General features: G+C 41.1%; 1 protein-coding gene across 4 annotated transcripts in view; it reads right to left on the bottom strand.

Moving 5' to 3' along the window:
* ANKFN1 (ankyrin repeat and fibronectin type III domain containing 1) overlaps positions 1–19,407 on the bottom strand; it is a 450,535-nt gene that overhangs the window by 144,023 nt on the left and 287,105 nt on the right. For all 4 annotated transcript variants that reach the window (XM_072747535.1, XM_025995982.2, XM_072747537.1 and 1 more), the window contains one exon: positions 8,083–8,217. In XM_072747535.1, coding sequence (XP_072603636.1) covers positions 8,083–8,217 — 135 coding nt within the window. The remainder of the gene's footprint in view (positions 1–8,082; positions 8,218–19,407) is intronic.

Here is a 19,407-nt window from a genome sequence, read left to right as displayed (position 1 = left end):
AAATGTCTTAAAAATGACAACAGTACTCTCTGCATTTTTGTATTAAATTGACCTGGGAGAAAAAAAGAGACTCACTTGTTGAATGAAATATCTGATGGGTAAAATAGATACAGAATCCTAAGAGGAGAACTAGCAAGGAAATTATTTTCATTATGTTACATCTGGAATATTACTCTTTAGAGGGGATTCCTGTTAGCCATTTTTACTGAAACAGAATGAGATCTATAGTTCTGTTTTATTCCATTCTTCAACTTCAAGATAATCATTTTGGTTTTAAGCACAGTATTAAAAGTAGGGACTTTGGGGTGCTTGGGTGGCTCATATGATTGGGCCAGTGACTCTTGATTTTGAGTCAGGTCATGATCTCAACTCAGGTCATGATCTCAGGGTCATGAGATCGAACCACAAGTCAGGCTCTGCACTCAGCATGAAGTCTTCTTGAGAGTCTCTCTTCCTCTCCTTCTGCCCCTCTTGCTTATGTTCTCAATCTTTTTTTCTCTCAGATAAATAAATAAATCTTTTAAAAAGGTAGGGGCTTTGATCTCAAGTCTGTTCTAACTTTGGATCTGGCTCTTCTACCTATTAACTGCATGACATTGGCCAAATCATTTACCATCCCTAAGCTTCAATTTCCTTAATAGTATTCTGTATCTGAATTATAAAAGTCATGTCTAAAAAGAATAGTAGAGTTTTAAATGTTTAGCAGAGTGCCTGAAATAAATAGATGTTCAAAAAAATATTCATTTCAGGCCTACTGTTCTCAGGCAACTACTGGGCTGCTTTTTGACACTACAGATTAGGTTTCCTTTCTGAATTTCATACAAATGGAATAGTCACTATGCACTTTTTAAAAATCTGCCTTCTTTAACTCAGCTTAATTATTTTGAGATTCACCCACATTTTTATATCTATCAGTAAGTAGTTCTTCACTTTTCATTGCTGAGTAGTATTATGTTGGATGGGTATAACCACTATTAATAAAATTTAAGCCATCATTTTAATAAAAAACTCTTGAGAGTTTCTCTAAGAAAATAAATATATCTTTTGTTTTCTTCCTTCAAAGAGGCTCTAGGGACCCTGAGAGGCAAAGAGAAGGGCAAACAGATCTGTTGATTGAAGTTGGGCTGGTCTCTGCAACACAGCTATAGGACCAGAATTTAGGAGATAGGAAGACACACTATATGGGAAAGCTAGTCTCTAGTTTTATACTTTTGTTTTCCATCCTAATAGTTTCTTTTCTCCCACAATATTTAATAAAGGTTATGTTAAATGTTACAGCCTGCCAGATATTTAAGGGAAAAAAATACCAATTCTATACAAAATTCTTCCAAAACTTTGGTTTCATTTTAAGGCTAGCATTGCCCTGATACCAAAACCAGAAAACAGGCATTACAAGAAAACAAAGCTATTGCTCAATGTCTCTCACAAACATAGACGCAAAAAAGCTCAGCAAATTGTTAGCAAGTAAGATCCAGCAATATACATAAAGGATACATGATGTTTCATGATCAGGTAGGGTTTATTCCAGGAAAGCAGGGTTAGTATCACATTCAACCACTCATTAATGTAATTCACTTCATTAACAGAATAAAAGAAGAAAAATCATATGGTCATCTTCATAGATGCAGAATAAGAAGGATTTGACATGATTCAATATGTTTACTGAACCAAAACCAAAAACAAAACGAAACAAAACAAAACAAAAAAAACCTTTCAGTAATATAAGGGAACTTGTCAACCAGATGAAGAGAATCTACAAAAATCTATAGACAATATACTTAACGGTTAAATACCAAATGCTTCCTCCTAGGATCAGAAGCAATGCATGGACGTCCATTCCTCTCTCTCCTATTATACCGGACATTCTAGCTAGTGTAGCAAGGCAAGAAAAGGTATAAAGACTGGAAGGAAAGAAGCATAACAGTCTTCTTTTGCAGATAACATGAACATTTTGTAGAACGGTCTAATAAATCTACAAAAATCTACTCAGCAATAAATGTAACAAAATGTACGCAAAACTTGTATACTCGAAACTCCATGAAACTAATGAGTAAAATTAAAGAAAACCTAAATAAATAGACATGTATACTTTCTTCATGGATCAAATCAGAACTGATATTATTAAGATGTCAATTCTTCCAAACTGAACTCTAGATTCAATGCAGGGTGGGTTTTTTGTTTTTGTTTTTTTAGAAATCAAAAAGCTCATTCTGAAATTTTTATAAAAATGGAAAGGATCTAAAATAGCCAAAACAACTTTGAGAAAGAAGAACAAAGTTGGAAGGCTTACACTACCTGATTTAAAGACCTGCTCTAAAGTCATAGTAATCATGATCTGTGGTATTGGTATCAGGACAGCTCTTCAGATAAAGACTGTGACATAAAGATAGGTACATAAATTTAATGAAACCAAACAGAGAGCCCAGAAATAGCATGCACATATATGATCAACTGATTTTTGACAAAGGTGTCAAGTGAAGAAGAAATTTTCCAACAGAGAGCATCAGAACAATGAGATGTCCATATGCAAAAATAAAACCTCAGCCACTACTTCATCTCATATATAAAAAATTAACTTGAATTGAAATATAGACCTAACTGCAAAAGCTCACACTATACAACTTCTTCTAGAAGAAAACATAGGAGAAAATCTTTGTGAACTTGAATAAGAAAATGATTTCTTAGAAGAGGCACTGAGAGCAGAAACCATAAAATAAATTGATGAATTGCACTTTATGAAAATTAAAAACTTCTGCTCTTTATTACACCCTAATACCAGCTACACTTTTAATATACCTGGAGGCAAGCCTTAAGGAAAGAGTGAAAGTTTCCTGGAGAATCCATATCCAAAATGGCAAAAACAGTCTGTGGAGAGAGAGAGGAGTTTCCCCAGGTTTACTTTAAAACCACCTGTTCCCTGGGTTCTGGCTGCTTGCTCCCGTAGAGAGCTCTGGCTGCCACCTTCATCCTGTCCCCAAATACCAGCTGTGTCAAGTGAAGGGTGGGTCTGACATGGCCCCCACTGTGCTTGCTGTGACATTGGCTGCAGCAGCTCTGACCCAATCAGACTCACAGAGGGAGGCTCCAGTTTTACTCATGGCCACCCCAAGGGACTGGGTCACACTATCTGGAAATGTGAGAAACTGGACCAATGAGAGGTAGGAGATTGGAAGGAGCTCTCAGATAATTTCTTCTCCGTTCTTCCCTTGTGGACTGTTTTGAGGGCTTCTTGGAAGCAATCACACACAAACCACTAGATGTGTTTTCTTGTGAAGCCATGGCTAGTTCAGTAACAAACGATCTATTTTCATGTTTCCTCCTTGACTCAGTTCCCTTTTTCCTTGATGGCTTGACTCTTGGTGTCCTGAGGCTGTGTCTCCCAATACCCAACAGAACATTCATGATTGGTTTTGCCTCAGGTTTTGCTTTCACAGGCTAAGAAAAAATGTAATAATAGCCTTAGGAGAAAGTTGGCACCATTATTATATTATTATTTTGCAAACAAAGAAACTGAGGCCCATAGAGTTTACGTAACTTCTCCAAGATCCAAATAACCAGTAAATGGAGGAGGCAGGATTTATTCTGACTCCAAAGTCCATGGTCTTAGCAAATCTACTATTAATTCTGCCTGAGGGAGCTTGGTCTGGCTGCCTGTCAGCTTCTTTCTAGACCTTGATTCTAAAGAGAAGATCTTGACTTCGTTATGAGTTCTGGCACGTCCAGAGTCCCTGATTCACAGGGGCTTGCTTCTGGGACTTTCTCATCATATTTGTACTGTGAAAAAAGACCTGAGCCAGTTTGGATGAGGAGCAGTTGTAAGACAAAGCATATTAGAAACAGGAACTCTAGCCATTCTTGACAGCTGGGTAGACAGATACATTCAGTGAAGGGAACATTTCTGACTCGGACAAGATTGCTCTTCAGGCTGTGATGTGAACTAGGGACCTTCACACTTCAACCTGCCTGTCACTAGACAGAAAAGAAAGTGTGACCCTTCTCCTATTCCCCACCTGCTGTTACCATGTCAGGTATGTCTCTGATTGCTAAAGAGTGGCCAATTCTATTACACTGATAATATATAACAGTATGGAAGCAACCTTTCAAGTTCCTGTGCATCTAAAAACATATTTTCAGTTGTTCAGTGATAAGTTTTGAAAAGTCAGTGGTTACTTCACAGCAGGAAGAAGATTGATTTTTGAAGTTTAAAAGGATGTTTATGAGGAAGGAGGTGAAAAGACAATTAATTTTGATTCTATAGTTTAATAAACCCTTTGGGTGACCTACTTTGGTAGTCTATATATGCTGTGATAGATCCTGGGAATTCAAAGGTGAATAAGACACCCTCAGAGGGTGACTGACAGTATTAGTTTGCCTAGGACTAAGCGGATTCCGGGGAGGCAGGACTTTGAGTGCTAAAACTAGGGAAGTCCCAGGCAAATTGAAACAAGTTGATTACCCTACCTGTACCCCAACATGGTGATAGGCTAATGAAGAAGACAGTTATGCAAGTGTGTGTTTGTATGAAATAGTGTGATACGTGAAATTATGGAATAGTGATAATGGCTTCTACTTCTATAGCACTTTCTAAGTCAGGCACTATTTAGAATAATGCCTTTATGTGTATCAGCTCTCTGTATCCCATAATAGTCTTGTGAAGTAAGGACTATTATCCCCATTTTACATAGAAAGGAATTGAGGTACTACTAAGGGGGCAGATCTGGGATTCAAACACAGGCAATATGGATCTGAGAGTTGATCTGAGAGCTAAGCCTCTCAACACTGCTCTCAAATGTTTAAGGCAAGAAATAGCATAGAGGAGTGAGTGACAGTAGGTGTCATGGGAGAAGAGAGTATGGGAGAATGGGTTAGAAATGGTGATGACCGAGCAAGATTTTGAACAATGAATGAAGAATCAACCAGCAGGAAGGAAAAGAAAGGGCATTCCAGGTATAATAACTCAGGTTAGGACATGTGATAGTGTTGCCGGTTGGTCAGTGCCCACAGGCGCCCTAATAGAATTCTTCTGGGCTCTGACATTTCCAAAGGGCCTTTCATCTGCCACACAAAGACCTTTGGAAAGGAGCCTTGAGAGATAGCAGGACCAGACCAGCAAGGGCTTTGCATACCATGATGAGTGACAATAGATTTCAGTCTTTTCACAATGGAGAAGCACCAGAGAAAGCCTGAGATTTGCATTTTTAGAGAATCAAATCACTCTGGTAGTATCCAGAGGGTGGTTTGAAGGGAAGAGAGCTATAGTGGGACCAGTGGCAGGGGACAACCAAGTATAAGGCTGTTGAAAATCACAATGAGAGCTGGTGACTTCCACTCCAAGATGTCACAATGGGGATGGAGAAGGCTGGGCAGATTAAAAAGAGAGAGGAAGGAAGATGGACCAAATGTAGTTAGTGATTAGATGGAGGGACTTCAGGAGTTAGGAACCTGAGGATAACTTTTGTTAGCTCTGCTTGGTTGACTAGGTGCAGAATGGCTTACCAATAATTTTTTTTAAAAAGAGAGAAATGTAAGAGGAAGACTGGATTTAAAAGGGGAAAGGTAGTGAGTTCAGCTTTCCACGTGTGACTTTCAATGGCCTAGAGGAAAAATAGATGGTATCATTTAATCCAAGCATCCCATAAAAAGAAGGAAATGGCTTGTCCTAAAGGCTACTTAGCTTTCTGATTAAGAGTTAAGTGATAAAGGGTTGGTTGGTTAAGCATCCAACTATTGGTTTTAGCTCAGGTCATGATCTCAGGGTGGTGAGATTAGGCTCCACAGGCTCTGCACTCAGTGGGGATCTGCTTGAGTGTCTCTTTCTCTCCCTCTGCCCCTCCCTCTGCCCTCTGGCTTGCACATGTACACTCTCTCTCAAATAAATAAGTAAATCTTAAAAAAAAAGAGTGAAATGATTATTACAAGAGAAGTTCTTGGAGATAGGTGTGAAATAGATAGAAAGCAGAAGAATTAATACAGTATTAATGCAACATCCTTTGGGTTTCCTGTGAGGAAGAAAATACTGAATACGTTCATTTATGATAAGCTATGAGGGTCTTAATTTATTATTCCCCCTAAGAAGATTTCTTTTGTAAAAGACAGCAATATTTAATTGAATCTCTGATGAAAGAATTTCAGGTACCTTAATCCTAGAGACGGGATAATTCTTTTGACAGATGAGTTTTCTAGAACTCCTTAAATAAATCACAGTACATTTACAGCTGCTAATTCCAAGTGCATGGGTATGGGGGTAATTTGAATGTAAATTCTATAATGGGTTCTACTCATCCTTGAACTAACTCCTCCAAAATGTTCATTTCAAAACATTTATGATCTTCAGTATCTCAGCATCATAAATATAGGGAAGTCACTTATTACTGATTAATATTGATAAAAATTATTTACATGATCTATTTATTTAAAGTTGTGTTTTTAAAATGCCATTTTCCACTCTATTCTCCCCTTCTAGTCCCCTGAGTGTGATCATGCTTCCTTTAGAGTGCCCTGTATCCCTTTGATGGGGAAGGTGTATATATCTCCTCATTCCCACATAAACCCTCATCCATAGGTTTCTGATGCATGGTCTCTGGATTAACGTAAATAACAATCTTGATTACCTACTGCATCTTTAATTGGAAAGCTTTAAGTAGTATCTCATGGATAGATTAGTTGAGCTTAGCATGTCTTCTTTAAAAGAATCAGGAATAGAAAAAAAAAATGGAAGACTGGAGATCCAGGTAGAGTGAGGGAATTTCCTAAAGACACATAGTCTGGGAATGAGCAAAAGTGCCCTACTATCCTGATATCTCTAATCATTAGTCAATTCCATCTCCTTCCTATTAGAATGCCATCAGTTCGAAAGAGTCAAATCACATGGGAGAATGATGCTGCTCTTGTGATTGAGTGGCCTGGGATACTTTCCACTCTGCAAAACTTTGCCCATCTCTCAGATTTCCTAACTTCGGTTTTGATTTAGGGAAGCATGCTGCTCACTCTTCTGCCATCATCCATCTTTGTCAGCACCCAAGGCCATAACTCCATCTGAATGGCCAGTGATACATTGCAGATAGTGTGCAACAAAGATAGTAAACTCTGTATGACCTTTATATGGATTCTGAACCAACTAGAAAAGGATTGGTACTGCCATAAAGCCTTGCAGTAGCCAGGCAAAGAAAAGACTAAGAAGACGTGGTAGTGGTAGCAGTGGTTGGAAAAGCAATCGCTTTTGCCATTCACCTTCCCCCTCTGCAGAGGCTGGCTTGCATTTTATTAGGAAATGAAGAAACCAAGTAAGTACAGGGATTTTGTGTTCCAGCATAGAAGCAAAATCAGACTTGATTATCAATGGTACTTCCAGTGGCCGTGGCGGGGCCCAAGACCAGCATGGGTAACAAGACACTTAGAGTATTCCACTTTGAACCTAATATTCCCTACCAACCATATATCTTCACAGAATAAGAAAAGGATATAAGGCATATGGGTACAAAAGTAGCACTGGATCAAGCAAGTTTACATGGATGTCTACTGTGTGCCCTTAGCAGCTATCCTTGATATCACAGTCATGATGCTATTTATGGGCATGCTCACCCAGGATGCACGGAATACTGGTATCCTACCCTGCATGTCCAGCTGGATTAAAGGCAATATGTCTGGGTTTATATTCAGGATTATCAGCATGATGGGATCCATCTTTATCTAATCCAACAGGTATCTTATAGGTACTCAGGAACCGGATTAGAAAATGATCTTATACAACAAAAGAATATTTTACTTTTTCATAGCTATTGCTAATCAGTTAGGCAAGCACATAATGTCCTCAGGCTTGCTGCAAACAAAATGTCTAATTATCGGAAGTGGGGGTTTCCCCGCCCCCACTCTTGACTCCCCACATGGACGCGTACATGCTGCTGCAGACCACTCTATATGTGCTGGTGTGCGTCCTTCATGGGCTGCCTGCAGCTAACTTTGGAAGATGCAGATTTTTTGGTATCATTTAAACTGCAGCAACACATACACATTTAAAAAATAATCAGTGAATTAGAAAGCCCCACATTCATATGAAGAAAGACAACAATGAATTTTACTTACCAGTTCAGGTTGTTCGAGGCAGCAGAGGAACAAGTTGTTGGTAATTGTCCAGTGCTCTCATTCAATAAATCACACTGGCTTTGCTTTCTCCTGTGGCTCAGCCTCTGCGCAAAGCAAGCGAACCTCCTTCCTATTCTGTGTAAAGAATAAAATGCGAACAGGATCACTACAGGCAAGAGCTGAAGTCCATGATCACTAAGCTACTCTTAATGCAAAATAAAAGAGCAAATGATGCACAGGGAGAGAAGGGGAGAGGGAAACAGCTTGGCTCAGAATCTAGGTGTATTCTCAGGACTATAGCCCGGAAAAGGCTCGATTTCTCTTGTGCGTTGTAGTAAAGAGATGCCATGACTTCAGTGTGTCTTTAGCCTTTTGAATCTGTGAGGTCCATTAGGAACGGCATGCAGGGACAACAAGCTTCATGGCAAACAAGCCTGAATCAGAACGGGCTGTCATTCAAGGATGAGCAAAGGGGCAGCAAGGCAGCCAGTTAGCTTTGCACTATATCAACTGCAGGCAAAGGAATATCGTCTGGCATGCAAGAGCCCATCCAGAAATCTGTGACTGCAAGTGATCTACAGCTCTCCTGGGACCAGACACCCCCTTACTCCCACAGCTCATGGGGATGAGAAGCACACAGGTGGCCACCACATCCCCTCACCTAAGGCACCTGTGCAATCCTTTACAAGCTCCCAGCAAGAGCTAAGAAAGCTCCAATCCAGTCAGGGCTGCTCAGGCATTGCTGGAGTTTTTGTCTGAGCAGGTTCTAAGGAAGTAGTCAGTGGATCTGGGACTTAGGACACCAAGAGGCTCGGTCTTAGGAGGAAGATTCCAGTGCTTCCTTCATGCCGGCTATGTATGGGTGCACCTGGCTCCTTTCATGACGTTACGTTTTACATGACTAATGAAACACACAGAATAAATTTCCTAGAAAGCTGCTTATTTAGGCATTTTTCATGTTTCTCTCTAAAATAAAATGGCAAATGACCTTCATAGGCTGCTTTATGTTAAGGAGACATTGTTGATTGAGAGCACATGTTAAACCCCGCGCCACCCCCTCCCCCCAGCACACAGATACACACACACACACACACACACACACACACAGACGTCCCTAGCAACAGCATTAAGAATCTTTCTAAAGATCTCTTCAGATTCTCTCTCTGCCAAATGAAAGCTTAGCTGCTATGATGACTTCAGAAATAGTTTTGGACCTTTCTACTAGGTACTGCTGACTCTGGTGTGTTATTTATACCTGGAGCCAAATCAACTCCCAAATTTTGAATGCGACTCTGCAGCAAATCAGGAGAAAGTCTCTTGGTTATAAACAAGAGGGCAGAGTGTTATTCTTTGGCCTGGTAATTAATTAGAATCCTGGGAATGGCATCTTGTGTTCCTGAAACTCTCCTCCTTTCTAGAGAACATTTCACTGTGGTGGCTGACTCGTCCCTGACAAGTGACTACTCTGGAGTTGGGATCTGAGGCGAGGCTCAATGACTCATAAAACCTTCCAAAGGAGGGGCGTAGGTTAGCTTTAAACAATTGTCTTACTTTTTCTTTTCTCGTTCAAAAGGCAAAATCTCTCTTTGGAATATTTTTTCCCCTCTCCCTCTCCTTAGACTTATTTGTCCATGGAAGCATTGCATGAATAATCTAATTTGGCAATATTCGTGCCCTTGAGGTTCAGAAGGTTATTTTTTCATCAAGGATTAAGAAAGAGTCAGGCTACCCTTTTGCAGCTTAAGCCTAAACGATTGCCAGGTAAAACTTTGCCCTTATCTCCAAACAAACTTTGACTTTAACACAGATTTACTTAAATTCCATCTGCTGGGGATAGCCAGGTGACTGAGTCATTCTACTAAGGTTAGGGGCCGCCACTAAGGGGTCATGATTCAATCTGCTGTGCAAACCTAAGGGGATGAAGTCTTAGTAAATAGTGGCATCGCTTCCAGGAGCAAATGCCTAAGACTCAGTCATGTCATGCATCCTTTGTCCATTGCATTCATTCATTAATCTACTCATTCTTTAATCTGCTCTTAACAAATATTATTTAAATTTATTAAGTCCTTAGTTGGTGTGCCACATTGTGCTAAATGCTTTAATGTTACCAAAAAGCTTATCAATGAAGTTATAAACTCCTTCACATACCTCAGCAAAATTCTCTGTAATTCAGCTCTGCCTACCTCTGTGGTCTCATTTCTTGCCCTCTTCCTACTTTCCCTTCATGCTGCAGCCTTTAAAACATCTTTCAGTTCCTTGGACATGCCATACTGCCTCTCAATTCCAGAATCCTGCAGATTATATTCTTCTGCCCCTACACTCGGTCCCTGTTGTCTGGTGAACTCATGTGCAGCACTAGAGTCTTGGCTTAAGCATCATCTCTCTGAGATCCTTTTCTAGCCCTTGGGCTGTTAGGGTCCCCACTCTGCAGTCTAGAGCACCTTCACCTTGCCCTTTGTGACATCCATCACATTTTCTTACACTTACTTGTTTTACATCAGCCATCCCTATTTTGCTATGAGTTTAATGGCAAAGTCATCTATTCACTCCTCAATTTCCAGTCTAGCATAATTCCTGGCACATAGAAGGCATTCAATAAATATTTAGTGAATGTTTTGTTGAAGTGCATAGCATGTATGTGTTGAGTGAATAAATAAAGCATTTCAAAGAATAATAGGGGTCTGAGAATTAAAAGGAACCCTAAAGTTAACTTACTATATCTAATTTTTCTTGCCAAGTGGCCATCCACTGAGGTCTCACCTCCTCTGATTATTCCTTCTCCATTAATCTCAGCCCAGAGTAATCACACACTTACTTTGTCCCCCGTCCCCCGGCACTTTTACAGCATGTTCCTGCTTTTTGTTCTCCAGCTCTTTCCTAAGACTTTGCCTCCTCTCTACAGACTAGTATTCTCCATAACGCCTAGCATAAGCCTATAATTATTTGATGCTTGATTCATTCAATAGCAAACATTTGAGCAGGGAGTTACTCGCTTTAGGAAGATTACTCTGTATTGGGGGAAGGATGTATTGCATTGGCCAGACCTAGACAGGACTCTAACAATGACCACAGCACAGAGATAGAACTTAAAAACAGCTCTGTGCTTTCTTTCCCTCCCCCCACTCCCATATCATAACACCCATGTTCTCATCTGGAACACTGAGAATGTTTGTTCCATACTCAGCACTTCCCCTCCACCCAATTCCACCCCCACAGTTAGCTCACTTGCTTGGGTTATTTGTGAACATGTCTCACTGCTTCAAGCTCCTTTGAAGACAGGGATTACATTTTAGTTAATTTGTATCTTCCTTCTCCAGCCCCTGCTCTGGCCTGGCCTGGTGTCTTGAGATAGTTAAGTTATTAAATCAGTATTAAGAAAGAAAAACATCTTATTTATGCAAAGTGGTGGATAAAGCACTAGCGTGATGTGGGGAGGGGAACAAAGGTGAGGAGGTATCTTTTCAGAGATAAAAGGGCTCTTTGTAGGGAGAGAGAACTAGTACTCTCTTCCAGAATGCTTAGGCAAGATTCACAGGGAAGTCTGCAGTTGCACTGGATCTGCAAGTGTGAAGACCTCTTGAGGTTGAACAGAAAAGAAGGAAATGGGTCGATGCACAGAATTCCTAGAATGTTTAGGGAATGACAAGTAATCCAGCTGGGCTGGAGTGAACGTGGACGGAAGATCTAATGGAATTCAGGCTACAGAAATAGGCCGGGGTGGGATTGGGGTATGCGTGGATGCTCTGTTAGGGTTTGAACTTGTTCCTGGAGGTGACAGGGATTTGGGCAGGACAATGGCAGGGCCGTGCATTAAGATCCCTCTGGTTTAGCCACTGTAGCCTGTGAACTGAGGCAGTAAGAGCCTGAGAGCAGGGAAGCAGGAAGATGACGATGGCGAGGGCCTGTGGAAATGGAAATCAGGAGCTGAAGGTGGGGCACACTCCGGAGGAGGACCTGTCCATGGCGCACCTGTGAGTGAGTGAAGACATGAGTGGGAAGAAGAAGCCTAAGATGACTTTGAACCTCTGTGATGGCAGATGATGGCAGCATCCATCGATCATCACATGCCATGAAGGCAGAGAAAAGAGCAGGAGGCCGAGTCCTTGCAGCCATGTGGAATGCGCCTGGGCTGCTCTGAAGAAGCCATTCAACAGCTGTGAAAGAAGTCAGTTCAGGTGGTGGCGGACGAACCACCCTGACAACACACAGGGCCACTGGCAGGGGTGTGGGGGCAGAGTCACCCCGGAAAGAGGACTGCCAGGTGACGTGCTTCCCATCTCACAGCTGTTGAGCTTGGTAGAGGGGAGTCCACTTGGGGATGAGATGGACTCCCCCTGGCTAAGTGACCTTGGGCAAGTTACTTTCTGCTACCGGCTGAGTTCCCCCACTTGGCAAGTGAGGGAGGAGAGCCGTTAACTTCAAAGGTCTGTTTTAGTATACTCTTCTCTGACTTGTGAAGTGCCACGTTGAGAATTTCAGAATACTTGTGAAACTAGGCCAGAGCCCACCAACATCAGAGGCTAGCAACATCCACCCTCTCCTGCGAAATCATGCCTATATTTTGAGAATGTCCATATATCACTGCAAATGCATGTCTGCCTTGTGGTTAGTTCCATGTGGTTTGTTTGTAAGACATAAATTTAAATTGATCACTTTTTGATGACCTTTTTCTAACAATTTTTCACTCTTTTTTTCAGCAAAGATTTTTTTAGGGGTGCCTTTTCATCAGAGTCTCAAAATTAAATTATGGGAAGAAAGCAGCAGTCCCTTACTGTGGTCAGCAAAGAGTCTGGCCAGCCTACTTCCGCTCCCTAATCTCCTGACCTTCCTCAGGGCGCGGCCACTCAGTAACGGCTCCGATTCTTTTTTCAAAAATAAAATGTGCTACTTATCAAAAGCTGCTAAAAAGGAGACAAAAAAATAGGAAAAGAAAACTAACACCCCAGGGTGTATCTGAACATGCTTATTATGTGCGAAGTTGTTAGTAATGAATGTAAAACTCTTCCTCCTCCTCCCTCTCAATTACTAAGCCCCAAAGAAAAAAGGAAACGGGGTGGGGGAGGGCAGTGGCTATTCAGTCCAAAGCAGACCTTTTCTAAAGGTGCAGCCTGTTCATAGGCAAGCTATTTCTTGATTATTTTGTTTTAAGCACCAGCTGACCTTTCAGACTAAAAGTAAAGGTCCCAAAATATCCTGAGAAACTCTCTCTTGGGGTTCCCCCACCCAAGTCTTGGAGAGACTAGACTCCAATTCAGAAAGACTCTTCAAAAAGAGATGGGCTGTGTGACTTCTGCTGTGATTTGATGACAGAGTGTTTATCTGAACTAATCAATTGAGATTTTCCATGGTTGCATTTTTGAGAAATGGGATTCTCTTAAGGAGGTTACAAACACTTCACTGAAAGCTTTCCAAGAATGGCTTCATGCCGCCTCTCAGCAGCCTCTCGCCGGGCTGTAGCACCGATGTGATAATCAGAGTCCGAGCTTCTGAAAAGTCTTCTTGTTCTGGCAGCCACCCTCCTCTCAGTCATCATAAGAATTCTCAAACTATGAATCCCCTATTGTCTGTGTGAGCCCGGGATCCCCCACACCATGCCGAGGAAGGAATGTGAACCTCCTAGGTCTGGTCCTAAGCCTCAACCCTGTCCAGCAGGTCACAAAGCCCCATTGATACTCAGCTCCAAAGTTTTATCATAATTCTTTATCTGCTCAGCCCCATATATCCTCTCGGGCAGTCAGGAGACGTTTGGTAATGAAGCCCATTTATCCTCATTTTCTCAATTGGCACACTTAAAGTTCTAATATTTATGTTCACACTGTCCTCATTTTGAATGTCAAAGATACTACACGAGACAAGTAGCATTGCCAAAGGATAATTGAACCTCACAGGAGAGTTCACCAGAGTCTAATGCGTGACGTGGTTTGTCATATTACAATCATTGCGTCACCAATACTTAATTTTAATAGTGTGGTGGAAACAGAGTAACAAACGCTGCCATTTATCAAACACCTTCCGTGTGGCCTGCAGCAACATCACTGAATTCTCACACTGTAAAGAGGATTATCCACTTTTTATTGGTGAGGAAACTATGGCTCAGAGAGATTAATTAACTTGTTTCTGTGCATTCAGGGGCTGAGTGGAGACTCAAACCCAGATCTCTGACTGCAAAGCTCATGGCATTTGTACCTGGCTCCTTTGCCTCTCACCAGAAATACAATTTGTGAATCGTTTTAAATTAGTATAACACAGCTATTTTTCATCACAAATACGTGAAGGATTTTGAACTTAGGACTGCTAAAAGGTTTTGGCCAACTGAATAACGAGATCTGTTGTGATAAGTATTAGCACCGTGTCAGGTCAGAGTAGGAATTTGTGGCATATGGTTCACCTATCAATAGGTGGCAGTATTCACCCAAATCTCTCCAAGAGGAATTAGCACAGGTCACTTCTCTTTACAACCATCCCCAAGGCCATCTGCATTCTTTGATACACTGGATTTTATCATAAAGAATAGCATTTACAATAATTGGGCTGTTAACAGGATCTTCATCATGCCTTTGGAGAGTGAGATCTGGACTGTAGTGAGTTGTCTGGGAGGGCAATGTGCCATCACAGAGACTTTGGGACCCCTCTCCATTCACAACATTCATTTTGGCCATTTCTTTGGGGGAGGTCTTTTATCTGCAACTGGAAGCCAAAGATGATTTGGGTGTCTTCATTTACTTTAAGAATGTTATGCAGAATTTTTGAGTAATTTAAAAATGAAATTATTAATGCACTAGGATTTGGTAATTCAGATGTTCATAATTCAAAGAAAGTTTGCTCAGATAAGGACAATAAAGCAACTAGCAGACCTCATAGTTTCGACAAGGTTTCAAAACCTATGTACATGTACACCTACCTGTCAAACCATATGAATCTTCACCAGGATGTATGAAAACCAGAGTCTATAAAGTAAGTGCTCAATACACAAGTCAAAGTGGTCAAGTTGATGAGTTAGAGTACCAAAGCCTAAATGATTACTGGGTTTCAGGCAGACTCTTCCTCTTCCTCCTATTCCGATATATCCTCTTATTCTTTCTTCTCTTTTTTCTGTAAGGGAAATCTTCATATCATCTTTAGTTAAAAGTAGTAGCACAGAATCTCTTTCTATTTTCCAACTGCTAATAAGAGTCTGCCTGGTAGGATTTGGTTTTACAAAGTCAAGAAAACAGGTACAGTGGTCAATAATAGGATAAGCCGAGAGATTCTTAGGCCTATTTTTTTTAAAAGATTTTATTTATTTATTCATAAATAAATAAATAAGAGAGACACAGAGACACAGGCAGAGGGAGAAGCAGGCTCCATGCAGGGAGCCCGATGTGGGACTCCATCCCGGGACTCCAGGATCATGCCTTGAGCTGAAGACAGACACTCAACTGCTGAGCCACCCAGGCACCCCTCTTAGACCTATTTTTATGTTGACTTCCCCATTTTCATTTTGGATACCTGGAACTGATGGTCATAAACGACGACCAAGAAGCACTAAGAAATTAGGTAAGATGAGGAGTCCTGACTCTTAAAAATTAAGAACTTGACTCAAGTAAGATTTTTAGGAGACCAAATTCTCTCAAAAGAGTTCAGATTGGCTGGTGGATGAAGGTGGAAGTCTTCACAGATGGCATATTAACTTCTCTTTTATGTTCCCAAATGGAATGAGTGTCTTTCTCTCCTCCCTCTGTAGCATTCATAATTATGTTAGCCTGCTGTGCACAGTCTACCTTTGCTCGAGTTAGTTACTTGGGGCCCCACTGCCCTTACTGGACTAAGATCTCCAGGACAGCAGAATCCAGGCCTCTCTAACTTTTCAATTGCCTCTCAGCTCAAGGACTTGGACCCTGTGTATGGTAGATGAAGTTCAATGCATGTATATCGAGTTGAACTGAATTAAGGAGAATCTATATGAATGTATTTTACACTTCTGTCCATAGGTTTAAAGAAAAATTACAGCTTGGGTTTTGGAAACTATGCATGGGTCACATTTCTTGTTTGTCATATGGTTCTCCCATTTTAGGATAGCATTGGTAAGTGACCATAGGAGTATCATGCCAAAGCCCACCCCACCCCCTGGAACCATTAATTAACTAATTTTATATCCCTGGCAAGACTACCTTATTTTGTAGGATGCCCTGGCCTCATGAAGATTAAATGCAGAGATAGGCAAAAAAAGCCGTTACAAGGTATGTTAAGTGACCCACATCTAGTGGATCATTCTAATCGCTAATGTTTCCTGCTTTTGTGGTTTAGAGACCCAACCTGCACTGAAAAGCCCAACACTACAATGCTGTTTCCTAATGGTAGCTATCATTGTTTCCCATATTAGGGCATAGCTAAGCACAAGGGGAGACATTCATCTTCAAAAGCTTACAAAATTACATTCAACCCATTAGGCGTATCAGGAGCTATTGCCATGCTCGGGAAATGAATTACCCAGCTGAATATCACAGGCTAATGAAGTTGTCAGCAGCAACAGTGCAGCCGTAGATTGTCTGATTACATGTTGACTGTGCTGGCCATTCAGGGACACACCGGGAAGGAAATAGTTGTCATATTGTCCACCACATTTTCAGCTCTGTCCCCAGCCATGGTAATAAACCTGATATCCCTAGAAGCACATGGAAAACAATAACAGCAACAAACCACAGAGAGCATCCTCTTATTCCTGGCATGGCTGGAGTCACTCTCTTCCTGTGGCTCCAATCTGTCATCTTCTTTAAAAAAATGACCATGACAAGGAGTGTAAGTTTAGATTCTGGTCTTCCAAACAAACATTTCACAATGGGCTTCCTTAGTCTTTGTTAACCTCAAAATAAACAGCAGTCCAGCAAGAAAGCTTTAACTACGTGGGTGGGATTTACACCTCTCTTGTGAGTCAAAGATGGGGGCAGGCTGAGTTGTTCCTTTCTGTAGAAAGGTCTGCTTGAGCAGGTTGATAGGTAATATCTTTTGACATCAACTGGAATCTTCTCAAGGATTCTTTTTTTTTTTAAACCCCAAACCCAAAAAACCCACAAAAACCCAAAAACAAAAGTCAAACAACTTGAAGTTTTCTCCTCTCCTAATTAAGTAGGTTAAACTAGATGACTTCAAAGCAACTCCCAGCTCTAACATGCTCTGATATTAAGAGGCTACTAGAGCACTTAGCACATAAAAGAATATTTGCCACAAAGACAAAATGCTTTATTTCTACCTAGTGACGGTTGGTTTGTACAGGAAATAGTTCTGGTACTTCAGAATCAACAGACATGAACTTTCTTTCCCTATAGTGCAGTGAAATCTGCTTTAAGCATGTGTTATTTATCAGGAATGCTTGCTTTAAAAATGAAAAAGAATGTAATATATCTCACTCATTAATAGAACACTGCATCTATTCATGTTTTCTTTGGATAAAACCAACAAGATGTCTACGTTGGAGGGGATGGTGCTCTTTAAGTGCTCACCATATTGCACAGGAGCATTGGATATCCTTTGATTACCCTAGGTGGCCCCATGCAGTGGGTAGTGATTTGCATGAGTAACCTGGGTAGTTTTGGTGGTGAGTGAGGAAAGCCACAGAGCAAATTCTCCTTTTTTCACCCTCATTTTTTTTTGTCTCCTGAGCACCAATCACAATGGCTTTCCATAAATTTGGGGATACTTCTGCTTGGAGATAAGTCCAGGTTTAAGTTGTATTCTAGATCCGTATGCTCAAATTTCAGAGAGGGTCCCCTGACCCTTGGTTAACTAATAAATAAATCTCAAGAGGTCTTCCCTCTTTTTCAGATTTTTCTTCTCTATTTACTTTGCAGCCTGAGAGTCCCTCAGATAAGCCCTGTGTGGCTGGCTTAGGATCCGGCCAATCTGCTTACCTGCCCATCTCCACAAGAAATACCTCACCCATTTGACAAATGGTTTATGTCCACAAATTCATGACAGCAATCTTAGTAGAGAAGAGAGAATTCTTTGTAATTAATCACAGAGAGAATTAAAAATGCTGAGGTAAAGAAGTGAGGACATTCATCTTACTTGTACCTTCAAATATACGGTAGGAAGACCTGTGGTCTTCCTGTGTGACAAGACCCAGCAATTATAAAGGGAGTCAACACTTAAAAACTGGACTGCAAATGCCACTTTACCTATTTGAATTACTCTCTGCTGAAAGGGAAAACTTCTTCCTCTTTCTCCTAAAAATGCCAGGTCAGGTTTGCCGTACAAGTATCAGGAGCATCTGACCTAAAGCACACAGCACCAAAAAAGGCATTTAATGATTGGAGAAAAAAGAAAAACAGAGAAAGCAATAAAAGGAAAGTTAAAGAGGTCATAGTTGTATTTTAAAGAAAGCTTTAAAAATTCATCTGGTTAACTTTTAGCCTCATCTCTCTTGTTCCAGCCAATAAGGGGCTGTGCCTTATAGACATTGGCGCAGCCCCTTTATTTCCGGCCTAGTTCTTCTGTCTTCAGCCTCTGTACCGGAGTCTGAACCCCCATGAGAGCAGACCCATGAGCAGTTGAATGGGGTGCTCTGGCCACTTTGTAAGATTGCTCAGTGGAGCTTTTTCAAGGACTGCATATGCCAAGTACTCAAAGTAACTCTTCTATGGCATTGTCAGACCTACCGGATGCACCTCGCAGGAGAGCAAGGCACTGAATGGAATTAAAGGCTCAATGGCTCATTCACTTCATTCATTATTTGAGGGAAAATCCAAGACTTTGCTCGGAGAGGATTAAAAGGACTGCAACAGGCGCCTTCCATCAGGGCTGCCAATCTAGCTAGGTCAGCCTCCTTTTGGTTTGAAAGGCGGTCACAGAGTCTCACTTATTTCTTCATTACTCAAAATTCAAATTCAGTGTATCAAATACAGCCAGATCTAGTTATTCCTAAGTGATTTACCTGAAACATCAAGGAAAGTAGGGATTTCCCTGACAGTCCAACTCCAAAATACATTTCCTTCTCAAATTAAAACACACACACACACACACACACACACACACACACACACACACCCCACTACAGATTCACCATCTTCTCCAGATTTGTAAGTGAGAAAATCAAGTCTTTAGAAGAATTTACACTTCATCGACCAAATATTAATTTAGTGCAATGTGACATATGGGCAGGAGAAATTGTGGCTATTTAAACTGATTAAATCAAAACCACGTAGGCTGAGGAGAGTTATGTGTAGCCTAGTGAAACACAGTTGCCCTGGAACAAGAAGATTTTATTTTGAGCTCGGCAGCACTGTGCAGTTGATATGGAGTAGATTTCTGCCTGAGATGGCATTAGGTGTCACACAAAGACCCCAGGCT

The sequence above is a fragment of the Vulpes vulpes genome, chromosome 2, assembly GCF_048418805.1.
Source record: "Vulpes vulpes isolate BD-2025 chromosome 2, VulVul3, whole genome shotgun sequence".
Classification (NCBI taxonomy): domain Eukaryota; kingdom Metazoa; phylum Chordata; class Mammalia; order Carnivora; family Canidae; genus Vulpes; species Vulpes vulpes.
This window is presented reverse-complemented; position numbering and strand designations above follow the sequence as displayed.